We start from the raw sequence: 16,524 nt of genomic DNA, 5'->3' as shown, positions 1-16,524 counted from the left end.
CTTACATGTTTCATCTACAGGGGAAGTTCCTTCTTGGACCCATCTCTTCAGGTTTTTAGAAGACTTGCACAAAGGGGCAAAATCTCAAGAGAAACTTAGCTGTGAGTTTTTAAAAGAGACATTCTTGAGGTGGAAGAGCTAGTTACTGTTGTACTTGTGCTGCTGTTGTGATACTTTGTGTCCAGGTTGAGCACTGTGAAGCCTTAATAAATGAATCATCGAGTTCTGTTTTCCTCTGTTAATAGCCACCTCTGCCTTTCTTTTGTTGTCTTCTCATTTGTTTTAAAATCACATGATGGGGAGGAGAAGGAAGAAGGTGAAACTTCAGCAGAGAGATACACAGCAAAACATATCCCTTAAATACAATATTAAAGGCCTTTTTACCTGCTTATTTTTTGTGAAAGCCCTTTAGTCTTCCTGAGGACACAGATGGATGATCGAGTGGGTGGTGGTAGCTGGGCAGCCCTTGCAGCAGGTGCTCTGAGGGCCGTCAGGATGACTTACAGCCCAGGTTGTTGCCCATAAGTGCTGTAAGAGAGGCAAATTCGTGGCAATAATTGTGCGGGTGAAGATGAATGACCACGTGGGAAGCTTCCAAACAGAAGTCCAGTAAGTCCTTGTTGTAAGCGAAAGTACAAAATAGCCTAGATTAGAGGCTTGCAATTAGCACAGTCGTCATAAAAACGTTATGCTGTTTGAGTGGAAAGAATGCCAGTGTGTGATATATCAGAATCTAACAAATATACAAGGTGTTTTCTATCAAGGATAAATTGATCTGTCTTTGACTAGCTCAGTGCTTTAAATAGCTCACTCGTCTTATCTTAAACTGAAATTTGCAACCTCATTTGGGTGCCTTTCTCTTGAAAGGTTGCATGTATGTTCTTGGCAAGGACATCACATTGATTGCATTCACCAATAGTTTAGCAGTAAAACATAGTCTTCTGGCCAAATTCCTATCCTGGTTACTTCATATTGACAGCAGTTTGATTCTGTCTTTCATATTTACCTACTTTCCGTCTTTAATAATTTCTTGAGAGTCAGACCTGGATCCTAGTATCTTCTGATGCAACAAAAATATCTTTTACGTCTTTAAAAAAAAAAAAAAAACTTCTCTATACCAAGAGAATGCAATCTGTAATATCTCTTGCTAAGTGTTCTTTGCTAATGGATTTTTTTTTTCCCCATAAACTGTAGGGTTGGCAATGAAATACCCTGCAGAAAAAGAGAGGATTATTTGGAGTGGCCTGAATATTTCATGGCAGTTGCTTTTTTGTCAGCACAAAGAAGTAAGGATCCAAATTCTCAGGTAAGAAGGAAGTATATAAGAGTAGCATAAAATAATCTATATTGCATGTAGCAATTTGGGGGATTTCTTACTAAAAGTTATTTCAGTATATAGCTATTCAACTTCTAACATGGTCAGCACCTTTTTTTACAGAAATCCTCTTACTGGGTCTGAACTTGCATGTGTACATTTGCAGCTCAAAGTTTTGTAAATCTGCTCTTCACATAAAGTTTAAAATAACACATTCATTTTCTTTCTTTTTTTTTCCTAGCAAATACAGTTATTGTTTGAGGAGGATGTAATTACAGAAAGCATTAGATAATATTTATAATCTGAGAATCTGGGTCTCAAGTTTCTTTTCAGCACCTTTAAGACAGTATAAAACTTCTCTCTTTTTTCTGGGTTGCTTAAGTTTCCTTCTAGTTTAGGTCCTCCCTTCTCTTCCCATTCACTGTTCCCATCCTTCACTGCTTTCATGAGTGTGTTCATTGCATTTGAATATGAGGTGCTTTGAGGTGTTTGAGGTGTTTTACATGTATTTTCCTGAAATATGGCCTTCTCCAGGGCCAGTGCTCCTGTCAGTCTTCCTTTCTGTGGAAAAAAGTTCCAGAAGAAAAGCCTAACAAAGCAGTGCAGTAAAATGCATGTTGACAGTCTGCTCTCAGTTACTTGCTGACTTCTATACATCATGGCTCTTAATTGCTTTAAAGCTTATTCATTTAGGGCTATTTTTTTTTTTACTTGAGGGCTGTTTAATCCATCTATTACTTGTATTGAAATGGCAATAGAATTGATTTTTAATTCACCTAACTAAAATACAGACAGGAAGCAGGACACTCAATTCTAAAAGGAAAGTCATAGTGCAGACTTGGGCTAGAATAATAAGGTGTGAAAGTTTTAAGGTCTAGTATTTTAGTGCATATTAGCTAAAACAAGGCAGAGAAGCCTACTGGAGCTAAAACATTCCTATTTATGTTAATACTAATATTCCTATTTCATCTTCCATCCCTTTTCTTACACTGCTGCTCCTCTTACTGCTAGTGCTGGAAAAGATGGTTCAGGGAGCTGAACTGACAAAACCTGTGCTTAGTAGGGTTAAGTTTGTGTTAGCTCTGCTCCCCTAACTCACTCGCTTCATAATCAGCCAAGGAACAGTGCTGGCTGGAGGGGACTGGGATTTCATGACCAGAGAGAACTAGGGATTATTTTGAAGCTCTGTCGGTTGGATGCAACAGTAGCCCAGCTCACTAGATGGTGTGGCTTCATATAGGTGAAGCTTGAATCACTTGTGAGAGTTTTCAGGTTTCACCTCTCTTGTTGATGTGTTGTTTTGCATGCTGTTGGTACTATATGAATCTTATTTTATTTAGGTTGGTGCTTGCATTGTAAATTCAGAAAACAAGATTGTTGGAATTGGATACAATGGGATGCCTAATGGCTGCAGTGATGATGTACTACCCTGGACAAGAACAGCAGCACACAGACTAGACACGAAATATCCCTATGGTAAGGCTTCTTGTGGCTGACGGGTCAGGCTTGTGATGTCTGCACATGTGTGAGTTCAGCTGGCAAAACACTGATCAGGTTTTCTTCCACTCAGCTGATTCTGTTAATGTGCATGTACATAGAACATCAGAATAAAAATCACGATTCTGAAAATAGGTGAAATCAGTCTGTGTGAAGGCTTTCCTTGTGAAGCATGTGCCTAAGTCATTAGTCATTTGGATTATAGGTATAACACTCATTAGAACACAATTGCAGTGTGTAGATAATGTTACTTTTGTGTGTTTATCTCCACAGAAATTACTAAGATCATATAGGTGCAAAACAAATAATTGGGCTTAAATTACCTGTACAAGACTTGTAAAGTCCAGTGCTTGTGGGAAACTCCAGAGCTAAGGTGGTCGTTGTGGACACAAAATAGAGTGGAGAGCTGTTGCCTGTGGCGCAAGATAGCTGATTCTGGGGAAGAACCATAGTTAGGCTTGATAAGGAAGGGAAGAACGTGTCCTCTCTTGACTCTCACTTCTTCCACAAGTGAAAGTAGGGTATGGAAATAGCAGCTTCCATATCAGCTGCTACTCAACCTGTATTGGGTGAGACCACCATACCTGGAGCTCAAGGAACTGGAAAATGGAGAGTTCTTTTGTCCTGGGATCATGAGTGGCAGAGAAGAGTTGCAAAACAAGAACCCTGAGAACTGTTTTTTTTTTTTTTTTCCAATTTTTACTGAATTGTCTAATACAGAATTTAGATTTCACTAGTTTTTAAGTTCCCTGTGTTACTCGAGGGCCTCATACTGTTTTCTGCTTTCCCATAGCAGTGAAGTGAAAGATTATATGCCGTAGTTCAGCACATAATTCAACAGTTTCATATTTGATTTCTTATAATCCTGATGTTTTTGTTGTTGTGAAGTTTAGCAACTTGTTTTAAAACCTCCTTGGCTAACTCTTAAATTTGGGACAGTTTCATATTAATTATCCTAAGAGATATATTTCTGGTACAAGGACCAGCGAGTGCCAAATTTCAAGTCTTAAATTGTTTAAGTCTTAAGAGTTTTACCTGAGCTAAGGCACCAGTTTCATTTGTAACTGTTGCAGGATTAGCTTTTTGGACCTCATAATGAAGGCACAGCTTTATATGTCTGCCCATCACTTACAGGATAAGGAAATGAGCACTATCTCATGAAATACACTCAAATCTAAAATGCCCAGTTTAAAAGTAGTATAGACTTGTGAGGAATTTCTGCATAGGATGGCATGAGATTGATGGTGGTTGATGTGTTTTTTGTTGTTGTTTGTTTTTTGGATATTAGTTAACACTGACACCGAAAGAGGTGGAGTGTTCTAGCAAGTAAAATGTTATGGTTTTTAAAAATGTGCTAACCAAACAGTTTATGCAGAGATGAGCTATTCTCTAGGAATTGGTCTAACCACTACCTTTCTCTGCTAAGGAACTTAGTCTTCAACTCATTTAAAAAAAAAAATCACAGCTTTGTAACATACAGTGTCTGCTGTGATGAATAAAGGACTGCTTTTGTGATTCCAAGATCACTTAAACTCTAGCGGTTTGTATTAATCTTGATAGCACAGTTGACAGACCAGACAAGTATATATTAAAAAGTCTTCTACATGAAAAAATGTGCTAGATTCAGAGACATATAGGATGGCTGCTAAAATCTCATTAAACTGTCATGTTTTCCTTTCCATTTGTGCTAATCATCACAGCATTTCTCTAAATTGAGCTTTTCCTTTTTATCCTTGCTTTTTTTTTTTTTTTCCCTGTCTAGCTTGTTCAGAGATGCTACAGTTTTACTGTTAGCTCCATTAACTTATCATAAAATGCTGGCACCTTCATCACTAGAGCTGCAGTGTAGCTTATTAGATAAAGCTGATGCTGTTTGTGCATGTGCCACCACACTAATCTGGAAGATCTCTTCCAGAGCTGTTACTTGCATCTGCCCTCCTAGAGGAAAGGGCTGGGGGTGGATCCAAATACCAAATAGTTTCACGCAATGATTGCATGTTGGGCATAGCCAGTAGCTCACATGCTGCCTGTTTGGGACCCCTCCAAGCCACTTGCAGTTGCTCAGTCCGGCCGTGGTGCCCTCCATCCTGCTTAGGCCTGTAGTGCAAAGCCTGCTGAGCCACGATGCTTAGCTCCCCTCCCTTCCTCCCTCTCTCCCTCAGGCCACACCAGGGGATATGTAATGCGTATTTTGCTCCATGCTTTAAAAATACCACTCTGCTGGGCTGCAGCACAGCCCTCTTTCTTTATGCACTTTGAACTGAAACATACAAAATTAAGATTAGTGGGGCTGCTGATAGGGCGCCTTGAGGAACCCCAGGGCCCAGTGCTGTGCAACCCTGGCGGAGCCCTGAGCAAAGTGAGCAGCAGCGAGTCTGGCCCAGCCAGGGGCCAGTCCCTGCCCGTGTGTGGTTGGCAGCACAGGCACAGCAAGGGCTGGGACCCGGAGGCTGTCCCAGCAAGAGCAAGGGAGAGGCTCCTGTCATAAAGTTTTGAGCTCCAGCATGAGACGAGATGAATATTTTGACCCCTCAGCTTTGATCGGTTTCACAGTTTCATAGCTGGAAGCCTTCATATTTCTACCCTGAATTCACTTGGAGTTGCTTTATGCTTTTGTGTGTTCTTATAGTTTTTCTTTTCACTTTAACCTTTTCTTCTCTGCCTCTTCCTCTATACATGTATTAGTAACAATCTTTTCACCTGTTTTTGGTTAGAGCTAAACAAGTCTTGTCACTCTTAAATTTTACTGCATCTGCAAAGTTGTTGATTTAAACTTCTGTGTGTCTGCTATCTGTCTACTGTTTAACAGTATAAATCTGATCTATACCTCAAAGTGTGGGTCAATGCTTTGGAAAGGGCTACATTTGTGGGTTTTTTTTGTTTGTTTTTTAATTGCTTGCCTATACATAAGTGTAACGTGAGCTGCTATTACCAAAAGAAAGCCTCGAGGCAGGGTAGATGGTGCTCACTTTACTCTAGAGGATGCAAGTATTTGTAAGCTGTTGGGATTTTACGGGAATTGTGATGTGGATCACCCATAGATGCTATCCACTGCTTATGGGAGTGTTGAAGCTGATTGAAACTTCCTGCCTTCTTCTAGTATTGTTATGCCTTGTCATATTAGAAGGTACTTGTCATTCTGTATGCTGTATTGGCACAGCACAAAATCAGATTTTCATTGCTGGTTCTTCCCAGCCTGCCAGTTAGTGACAGAAATGAGAATGTTTCTGGGCATAGAGGAGAAATACTAAGATGATGTTAAAAGCTTTTCCTAAAGCTTTTTGTTCAGTACAGTGTGCAGAAGCTTCTTAATAATTAGATGGAATTCTGGCTTTTCAGAGACAAAAGTGAATGCCCCCATTGCTGCTAGATGAATCCAAGGATTTGTTGATGGACTGTTTCCTCTCATTAATCATTTAAATACTACTTTTTTCTTCTATTAATATAAATCTTCCCACTAATGCTTGTTGCTGTGTTCCTCTTATGCCCTCTGTCTCCACTATAATCTAGGAATATCTATCTGACTACCAGTCTCTAATTAAGAGAGTTTTAAGTAAAAATGTCTGGCAAATTTAGAAGCCTTTAAGCAACAGAAACTACTGAGTAAATATGCTTACAAATATTTATACAGATTTAGATATAGTAAAATATGTGCTGTGGCGTAATTTAATGGTACCTCCTGTGTAAAATGAAACAGAACCGTTACTACCGTTTTGTCATGTTAGGATTATGAGCTTTTCGTCTCCACTCTCCTCCCCAGCCAGAGATGAACACTTAAATGTATTTAGGCAAGTGTTACTTTTATAGAGGCTGGTATTTGAGAGCACAAAACTTGCTGAGAGAAAGCATTATGAAAAAGTGTGATGCTCTGTCTCCAGTTGGCAGCGCAAAGCTGAGGCTTTGACTGGAAAGGGGATCCGTAGGAAACGGTCTCCACCTACACCAACTCTCTCTCTTGTCCTGCATACATTTCTTTTTCAATTTTGCTGGCATATATCAAATCTCTAGAAAGTTTGGAAACACTTCTCCATTTCACTGAGGTCAGAATAGACTTGGAACAGATGTGAAGAACTGGAAAATAGGATGGATTAGTGTTTACCAGTCTGAGAGGGGCTTTGCTTTTCTGCTTCCAGCAGATTTCGTGTGATGCTTGTAAGTGGACTGAGTGGGTGCCATCTTCACTTCCCAGTTCTCTTCTCTCCCAGTGAGGTTGGGCTGTCCCTTCTTACTTACAGTCTGCAGAGGCTAAGGCTCCATGGGAATCTGCTCAGGTTTTCCTCACCTTTCTGCCATGACCACAGCAATGTCCTTCCTTCAGTGCACAAGTGAGAAAGCATCAAAAATGGGGTGAGGATGGTGTCAGCCCCCCATCAGTGTCTAAGCTTTCTGCTAATACAGTGACCAACAGCCATCCCCTGCTTCCACAAATCTGAAAGAGAAAAAAAAAACAAAATCATCATCCTGTTACTTTCAGAGCCACCAAACACTGTGCCCTATGGTTGTCCAGGCTGTGGTCATTTTGGTAGCGTGTGATGATCTTCTCAGTCTAGCTTCAGTTATCCATGGGCACAGGATAACAGGTAGGTGGAACCTGGATGGGGTTGCAATGCAAGAGGGGTAAGAACCTGGCAAAGGGAAAGTTTTTACCAAAAGACTGAGAACCAGTAGCCCAAATTACAGAATTTCCTGTGTCTATTTCTGTGTCAGGTCTGTGTTGCAAAAGAGCTTGCTATGACCTGCACTGCTGGGGGCTGATAACATTAGTCAAGTTGATCAACATGGCAGTCTGAATAAGTTGAATCAAAAGAGTGTAAGTTAAAACATGCTGTGTACCAATCTATTTGCATTTAGTGCATTCTTTTTAAATGTAGCACCATATTCAATGCATCATTTCTCAAAATTCTTAGTTTGCTTCAATTAGTAATTAATTATAACACTGCCTCCAACCCATTTTTTCCATCGCTTCTAACAAGGTTACTTATTTTTTTGGTGGTCCCTACTAAAGATCTTCATCAAGTATACAAGTCTTATAACACTACTAATACACACTTGAATATAGTTCTTATATACTTGTGCCAGAAAATTTTTAGTAGGTGGTATGAGTAGTTATGATACTACAATCTAATAAGAATATCTTCATAAGATTAATAATACTAAAAAAAAAAGAAAAAATCCTGTATAGGTAAGGAAAGGATCTCTGCGATTTAGCTTATAGGCTTTTGGATGAGTGCTACTCATATCTGCAACTGAAAGCAATACGTGATGCAAAAAGAAGATAAAAATACAGCAGCAATTAGTATTATAAGTAATGAAGCAGTCATTCCTCTGTGTTTTTTCCCCTCCTCTCCTGTTAACATATTAACAGGTGGTGGGAATGTCAGAACATATAATACCAGCTTCTCCTTGCATGGTTATTTCTTCAGCTAATGAAGCCTTTAGAGAATACTTTTCAAGACACTTTCCATAATGGAAGATAGTGTTGCAGACTTAATATTATGTTGGCTATATGTGGATATGGGGCGGGGGGGAAGGTAGGGGCCCCATAAGGTATTGTAAAAAATCTTAGTATTACTAGTCTATTTTAATACAATTTTTGGAGTTCTGAAATGCTATGTACCTGTGCATGATTAAAAATATAGCTTCTTACTGTCTGAGAGAGAAAAATATGTCATGAATATTGAAATGGTCAGTGAGTACTCTTAGTAAGTTAGGAAACTCCTAATGACCAAATAAGAACTATTTAGCTATTAACAGCGGGGATTTTGGACTTCTGGATTCCTATTTATTTATTTATTTATTTTTATCTTGCAATGTATTAGTCTCTGATTCTTCCCTTCCCCAAGTCTTTCTGCCTTCTTTGAATTTCTCTTCAGTGTCATTGGTTGCTCTGAAATTCAGATTGAATTGAGATGATCAGGAAGCAAAACTTCTCTTTTCCCTCACCCTAGCTGTTCGTCTTATACAATATTTTGGCATTGAAATTGCTTATGCTTGAGAAGAAACTTGTTGTTGAAAGTTTCTCTAAGCTAAGGCAGTTTCTTGAAGGCTCTTACCAATGCAGGAAGGAAAGAAGGAAACTTTGCAGTATTAATAATGAAACATGTTTGTTTTTATGGCTTAAACCTTAGGAATTTTAGCTAAGGAAAAATATGGAGGTAACTAGCAGTTTTTTGAGTTCTATGAGCCTTTGAAAGTAACCCCTACCCTTCTTTCTGGCTGTCTTCCATATCTTAAACTGTTGGCTAGAACAAAAGTATATTGTTCAAAGAAAGTGAAAAGTGGTGGTTCTGTCCTGTCGATGTCATCTAGTTCCAGCTGCTGAAATTGCAGCAGTGTATTCTTGATCCATTCTTCCATAATGCTGGAAAAATAATTCTCCCACAGCTTACTGTGAAGATAGCATAAGATTAGTAGAATTCAACGATAGGTTTGGCGTTAAATAATTAGCATTAAAATTATAAATTTTAGAAAATCCAGAAAATGGGTAAGTTTTGTATACTTGGTGGTATATGCTTAAAATGCAGAGGCCCAGTTCATAGAATCATAGAACTGTTAAGGTTGGAAGAGACCTCTAGAGATCATCTAGTCCAACCCCCTGCACACGCAGGGTCACCTAGAGCACGTGGCACAGGACTGCGTCCAAGCGGGTTTGGAAGATCTCCAGAGAAGGAGACTCCACAACCTCCCTGGGCAGCCTGTTCCAGTGCTCTGTCACCCTCACTGTCAAGAAATTTTTCCTTAAGTTCCTGTGGAACTTTTGGTGCTTCAGTTTGTGGCCATTACCTCTAGTTCTGTTGGTGGCCACCACTGAAAAGAGCCCAGCACCATCCTCCTCACTGCCTCCCTTGAGGTACTTATAGACACTGATTAGATCCCCTCTCAGCCTTCTCTTCTCCAGGCTGAACAGGCCCAGCTCCTTCAGCCTCTCCTCATAGGGCAGATGTTCCAGGCCCCTGATCGTCCTTGTGGCCCTGCGCTGGACTCTCTCCAGCAGCTCCACATCCCTCTTATACTGTGGGGCCCAGAACTGGACACAATACTCCAGATGTGGCCTCACCAGGGCTGAGTAGAGGGGCAGGATCACCTCCCTCAACCTGCTGGAGATGCTCTTCTTAACGCACCCCAGGATCCCATTGGCCTTCTTGGCCACGAGGGCACACTGCTGCCTCATGGTCAACTTGTCATCCACCATGACACCCAGGTCCCTCTCTGCAGAGCTGCTCTCCACAAGGTCGGTCCCCAGCCTGTACTGGTGTCTGGGGTTATTCCTCCCCAGGTGCAGGACCTTGCACTTGCCCTTGTTGAATTGCATGAGGTTTTTCACCGCCCAGTTGTCCAGTCTGTCCAGGTCCCTCTGGATGGCAGCGCAGCCCTCTGGGGTATCGGCTACTCCTCCCAGTTTCGTGTCATCAGCAAACTTGCTGAGGGAGCACTCTGTGCCTTCATCCAGGTCACTGATGAACAAATTGAACAGGACTGGACCAAGGACTGACCCCTGTGGGACACCACTAGCTACAGGCCTCCAACTAGACTCGGCACCGCTGATCACCACCCTCTGGTCTCTGCCATCCAGCCAGTTCCTAATCCACCTCAGTGTCCGCTCATTTAACTCACACTTCCGGAGCTTGTCCAGGAGGATGTTGTGAGGGACAGTGTCAAAAGCCTTGCTGAATTTCAGATGTATGACATCCACCACTCTCCCCTCATCTACCCAGCCGGTCATTCCATCATAGAAGTCTCTCAGGTTAGTCAAGCATGATTTCCCCTTGGTGAATCCATGCTGACTACTCCTGAGCACCTTCTTATCCTCCACATGTTTGGAGACAACAGCCAGGATGAGCTGCTCCATGACTTTTCCAGGGATGGAGGTGAGGCTCACTGGCCTGTTGTCCTCCTTCTTGCCATTTTTGAAGACCGGCATCACACTGGCTTTCTTTCAGTCTTCTGGCACCTCCTCTGTTCTCCAGGACCTTTCGAAGATGATGGAGGGCAGCTTAGCAGTGACATCCGCCAGCTGCTGTAGCACTCTCGGGTGTATCTCATCAGGGCCCATGGGTTTATGGATGTCAGGTTTCCCTAAGTGCCTTCTGACCCAATCTTCCTCTACCCAGGGCAAGTCTTCCTCTCCCCAGGCACCTTCTCTGGTTTCTAGAGTCTGGGATTCCAGAGGGCTGCCCTTGGTAAACACTGAAGTGAAGAAGGCATTCAGTAACTGCTTTTTCAGTGTCTTTCATAACCATGCTGTTCACCAGCGGAATCACGTTTTGCCTAATCTTCCTTTTACCATTGATATATTTGAAAAAAGCTCTTATTATTTTTAACATCTCTTGCTTGATTTAATTCCAACTGTGACTTGAAATTCCAATTGTGGCAGTTGGAGTTGTAATAGAAACCTTCAAGTGAGCAGGTTGCATCTCTTGGTTAATGTCCTATTTTTATGTAAATTTCTAATTTTACTTTTTTTATGAGAATGTATGTGGACCATGTGATCCCAGTGATGTAGGGAAATGCTCGTAGAAGGTGATACTGAGCTTTCTTTAGCAAGTGTTTGGTCCTTTGCGACCCATCTCCATGGGCAAGTTTGTGTGCTGTACGTTAGGCTGTAAATTTATAGTGTGTTAGCAGTTGCATGGAAATTCCACGTGGACGATGAGTGCGTAAGGAAAGCATTTCCATTCATCAAGGGCTCCTACACATTTGAAACTGCAGCACTCAGCTCTTTGTGTGATCGTTCACACAGCGGTCACTACATAGTAGCACGTATGCTATGAACTTGGCTCAAAACTGCTTGTCTTAACTTCTTTTGCATCCATCCTGCAAGCAAGCAGTGGAAAAACCTCTCTTGTTTTCTCTAGGTAGGCCCAAACACATACTTCACTTCAGCACCTGCCTGTGAAATAAGTCAGGACTCTAGACGTTTTCTTTGCAGATAAGTTTCTAAATTACACAGTTTATTGCTAAAATTAAACAGGAAGTTCCAGAAGAGGTCCTGTTACCTAATTTTCTTTTTTTCCTAGGGGACCATGGTAAATGGAGCTCTTTTCCCTTCAGTTACACAATAGATGTTCCCTTAGTAACACAATAGATAGTCTATTGAAGTGCATAGTATAACAACACAAACCCCGAGGGGCGATATGTCCAGAAAGCGCTACTGTGCTGTGGTGGAATAAGGCAGAGTAGCCTGTAGCTACCTGTGCTATCTCAGCTCTGTGGAGAAATACAGGACTCGGGGTTGGGTTCTTGTTTGTTTGTTTGCTTGCTTTTTTGCTTGGGGGCTTGGGAAGTCTGGCACCTTTTAATGAGCAGAAACTCGCTTTAATATTAAAGTGGGACTTTCTTATGGTTGAGCATCTTGGGTATTCCTGGGGTGAGAGAATCATGCAGCAGAGCTGAGCAGTTCTGAGACCCTGAGGACAGAGCTGCTCAGTTTTACTTCATGATTCTCTGTGCTTCTGCACAGAGCACTCTTATAGCCATAAGAATGTTCTATCTGTGCATGTAAACACATAAATGAGCTGTTTTATACTGGCAATTAGATACTCCAGAGAGTTGTGAAGCTGTGAGATACTGCTTCACTTAGGGTGGTTGGCCCACAGCCTACGGCTTTGTTGCCTGCCATAGGTGTTAGCAAATGGCAATGCTAATGTGCTTAATGATATCACTACTAATCGGCAGCCTGGTCAGAACAATTGACCTTCCTTGATCTTGGTGCTTCTGCTTTTATTTCTTTACCCATTTTGACAATCCTTGCAAGCTATTTGCCTTTGACAGGACGTAAGCAGTTATAACATTTCAATTTTGGTTTGACTGATTTAATGAACAATATTATATGTTTTTTTTCTAATTAGTGTGCCATGCTGAATTGAATGCCATCATGAACAAAAACTCAGCTGATGTGAAAGGCTGCAGCATGTATGTTGCCTTGTTTCCATGTAATGAATGTGCAAAACTCATCATCCAGGCAGGTAAGGAGTAGTGCCAGCTTGATTTGTCAAGGTTGCAGTGCTGCCTGCTTGTTGGTATCTTATCACAGATGTATTTGATGTTAAATTGCTGCTGTAAGATCTAAATTAATTGCATTGTCAACTTCATGGGATGCTACTTGTGGGTTTTTTTTTCTTGCATCTGAATGGTGCCAAATTTTTCGAGTGCTAATTGCATCTTCTGTGATTCTAAGCGTGCTTCTAATTTAGGTTTGTAACTTCTTAGACCAGGAGCTGCCAAAGAACAACACAGGCTTTGCATATAATTACTGTCAATTTTACTGTGCTCTGACACTTTGAATAGAGTAGGGCAGAAAGAAATAAACTTCTGCATGACAAAAGGTCTGTTGGGAGTATACATGAAATTTTAATTTGAATGTGATGCATGGTAGATATTTGAAGATTTTAAAATATCTTTGCTCATAAATGTCATAAGACTTATACGATCCCACTTTAATTATGTGTTTCATTACAATTGTTATAAATCTGTGCCACTGCAGCAAGTGTGCTGGCCTAAATGTGTCGCCTTTTTCAGATTACGCTTACAGTAAGCTTTGGTTCCATAAAACTCTCTGCTTAAGATAGCATCTGTTTTGCTCTCTAAGTAAGATTTTGCAATCCTAGGAAGAATCACTATCTTGAAAGTTTCTTTTCCCGCTGATGGTCACAGGAATCTAGGAAGAAAGAAAAGTATCAGAGAAGACTTCTTTGAGGGATTGAAGGGGAAGGACTAATACTCTGCATTTGTGCTAAGCTTCTGTTCTTTAGAGTCAAAATCAAATGGTCTTCAAGGTAGATTTGCTACTTGTTCCCAGTGTAATACCACACTGGCAGTAAATAGTGGTGTATTGACATTTGTGTTGTCTGGTAAATACTATAAAATGTTGTAGCCTTGAAACTCTTAACTTTTCTTGGGTCAGCCCTTATACTTTCTCCCTGCTTAAACAGGACGGGAATCATCAGTTTGGGCCTAGATTGTTCAGTGGTTGGAGGCAGCATGCTTTTGTGAGGGTAGGAACTTGAGAGCAAGAGTTATTTATAAAATGGAATCAAAAGAAAAAAGAACAAATTTTTTTATAGCTATACATTTGGAAAAAGAATGGCACGTGGTGTTTATGGTTTTTTGGGGGAGGAAACCCGATTTAAGTTATATTAAAAAGGTGGAAAAGAAAGTTTCTACTAGACTAGAAATTACACTTTTTTTTCCCCCAAAACTATTTTGCTTGTCTTGTTTTTTTGGCTGCAAGATTTTGTTTCTGATTTCCTGAGCAAAACTTCAGTGAAAGCTGGGGGACAAACATATTCCAATGTTTTTCAGGGAATGGTTTTCCAAAACAGCTCAATCTTAGGCGAATTTATCCTCAAGTGCAATCTTTAATATTTGGGGAAGAAGGGGTGTGCCAAAGAGTTTTAGAGCGTGTAGATGAGTGCTGTCTTTTCTGATTTAAAGATTTTATATAACTTTTTTCGCTGTTAATTCTAGCCAGTTTTTCCTATATGACTTTCCTAGGCATAAAAGAAGTTATTTTTATGTCAGACAAGTATCATGACACTACTGAAATGACAGCTGCACGACGCATGTTTGATTTAGCTGGAATTATATATAGGTAAGAGAACTTTTGATTAGCTTTATTTTTGTTTCGGAAAGGAAGAAAATTGGGTGCGAGTTGCCAACTTTAGGGTAGTGTTTTTTCTTCTCTGCACTGCACAGTGTTTTGTTCTCGAGTGCCTGCAAAGATAATCAATTACGAGGCTTTTGCTCTGTCTGTGCCTTGTTTATAGTTAAGAGTTCAATTTGATAATGTCTGTATGAGATAATAGTCCACTTGAAATATTCATTTTGTTCCTGGACTCTCTTTGGAGACTGCCCGTGAAACTGTGAGTGTGCTCATTGTTGGTTACGTTGTACCTGAGAGTTAGAGCTGACCCTGCTTTGCGCAGGGGGTTGCAGGACCTTGTGAGGTTCCTTCCAATCTGGATTATACTACGAGCTGGACTGAAATGACCAGTTCATTTGTGTAGATTACCTGGTCCTAACTGAATATTTAATATGCTTGTTGCAGCCAATTTGGGCAGGTCTCAAGCCAGCCACCCATCATTTATTATGTTTTTTTTTTTTTTTTTTTTTGGTTAGCTCTTTTTTTTTTCTGGGGAAAAAGATAGAACCTGGCCTTGAGGTAATGAGAAACTGAAAAATGTTTGAAGAATAGGTTTTTAAAGACACTGACAAAGATACCTAAAGACAATCTGTTCAGCAGCTAGTTTGATAGCAATAACATGCTGTGGGTTGAAGCTAATTACGCAGTCAGGGAGGCTTTGCAACTTTAAAAAAAATACAATATTAATAAAAAAGACTTCTAAAAATTTGCAAACATAGCAATTCTGACAGATGAAATTTTAGGATGAAAGGTACCTACTGGGCTAAGAAATATCCATGAACATGTACAGTAGCACTTGAAATTCAATTTTAGTCCTCAGTCTATTTCCTTTTCTATTAAATCTGTATGGCTAAGGAGCATAAATTATTGTGTTGAAAGTCAAATCCTAGAAGTTTTCCAGGATGAGAAGTGTTTCAGACTGCTGTTATGGACAAAATGTATGTCTTAATCCTTCATAGCTTCTGTGGTCACCAGCATGTGTTTTTCTGTGTTGATTGTTATTCATTCTTGTATTGATTATTTAGGATGTAGGTGGTACTTAATGAATCTCTTGAACTGAATTGCAGAGCTTAATTAGGCACTAAATCCACACTATTTGCATAATCCTTTGTTTACCAGAAGACTATAAAATATATGCTCAGTCCCCAAATACCTTCCTTGCTAATTGCTGTAGCAGATGCTCTAATGATAATAAAAGGAAACATTTTGTGGCAGTATTAATTTTAGAGTTCTAAAGTTAAAATTTTTAAATGATTCCCTCTTAACTAGTTTGGCTTTTTCCCAGTATGATGCATAATGTGATCTATTCCCATAGCAAAGAAAAAAATTAAAATAAAGCAAAGCAAACAATGGAAGCGTTATTTGAAAACTTGGCAGGAAGAAAAGTGATCAAAAATATATGTGTATAAATATTTTTTTAACAAAAATTTTAGCCCTGGTAACATGATGCCACCACCTGCAGTTAAGTTGTTAAAAGTCATTTGACTCCTGGGTAATTTATGTACTCCAGTAGTCGAAGAATGTACAGGCTAAACCTCCCCATGTGTCTTTTTTGTCTTAGTCTTTCTTGTCCAGGTTTCTCTGTGTGGTGCACTATAATTGGCTCCCATAGAGATGAAAACTATGTGAATCCAAAGAACTATTTTTTTTTTCTTTCCCCTTCAGAAATATAGCTGTAGCCAAAGCAAGCAAAATGTTTTAACCACTTGCTAATATCTGTTTTTCTTTATTTTTAGGGAATTCAAGCCAAAGTGTAACAAGATCACCATTGACTTTGATTCAATTAACAGCAGACCAAGTCAAAAGCTTCTGTGAATTAAGTCTCATTAAATCTGTAGAAGACTGTGATTATCCTTTTCTAAAGAGTTGCTATTGCCTTTCATCTTGAAGTTATTTGCAACTTTTTAATGGCTTCTACAGCTAAAGTAGACTTCTAAGAATTATAAGGTCTAAAATGCCCTTCCACACTCCCTCTTCTCGCCATCACCACCTCATCTTGTCATGTGAAATCTAAATCTACTTAAAATGTTCTAATGCCTTTATCAAAACTGCTTTTAAAGTATAGACCTGT

General features: G+C 40.0%; 1 protein-coding gene across 1 annotated transcript; it reads left to right on the top strand.

Moving 5' to 3' along the window:
- Positions 1–1,175: 1,175 nt before the first annotated feature.
- Positions 1,176–16,312, top strand: DCTD (dCMP deaminase). The gene is made up of 5 exons (XM_010224840.2): positions 1,176–1,306; positions 2,656–2,791; positions 12,661–12,777; positions 14,306–14,402; positions 16,190–16,312. Exons 1-5 carry the CDS (start codon positions 1,256–1,258, stop codon positions 16,266–16,268), a joined length of 480 nt encoding a protein of 159 aa, XP_010223142.1. The 5' UTR covers positions 1,176–1,255; the 3' UTR covers positions 16,269–16,312.
- Positions 16,313–16,524: the final 212 nt, after the last annotated feature.

The sequence above is a fragment of the Tinamus guttatus genome, unplaced genomic scaffold (genome assembly GCF_059628265.1).
Source record: "Tinamus guttatus ecotype Peru unplaced genomic scaffold, ASM5962826v1 Tinamus_guttatus_pri_ptg000213l, whole genome shotgun sequence".
Lineage (NCBI taxonomy): Eukaryota > Metazoa > Chordata > Aves > Tinamiformes > Tinamidae > Tinamus > Tinamus guttatus.
The sequence above is the reverse complement of the archived record's forward strand: the minus strand, read 5'-3'. Positions and strand labels throughout refer to the sequence as shown.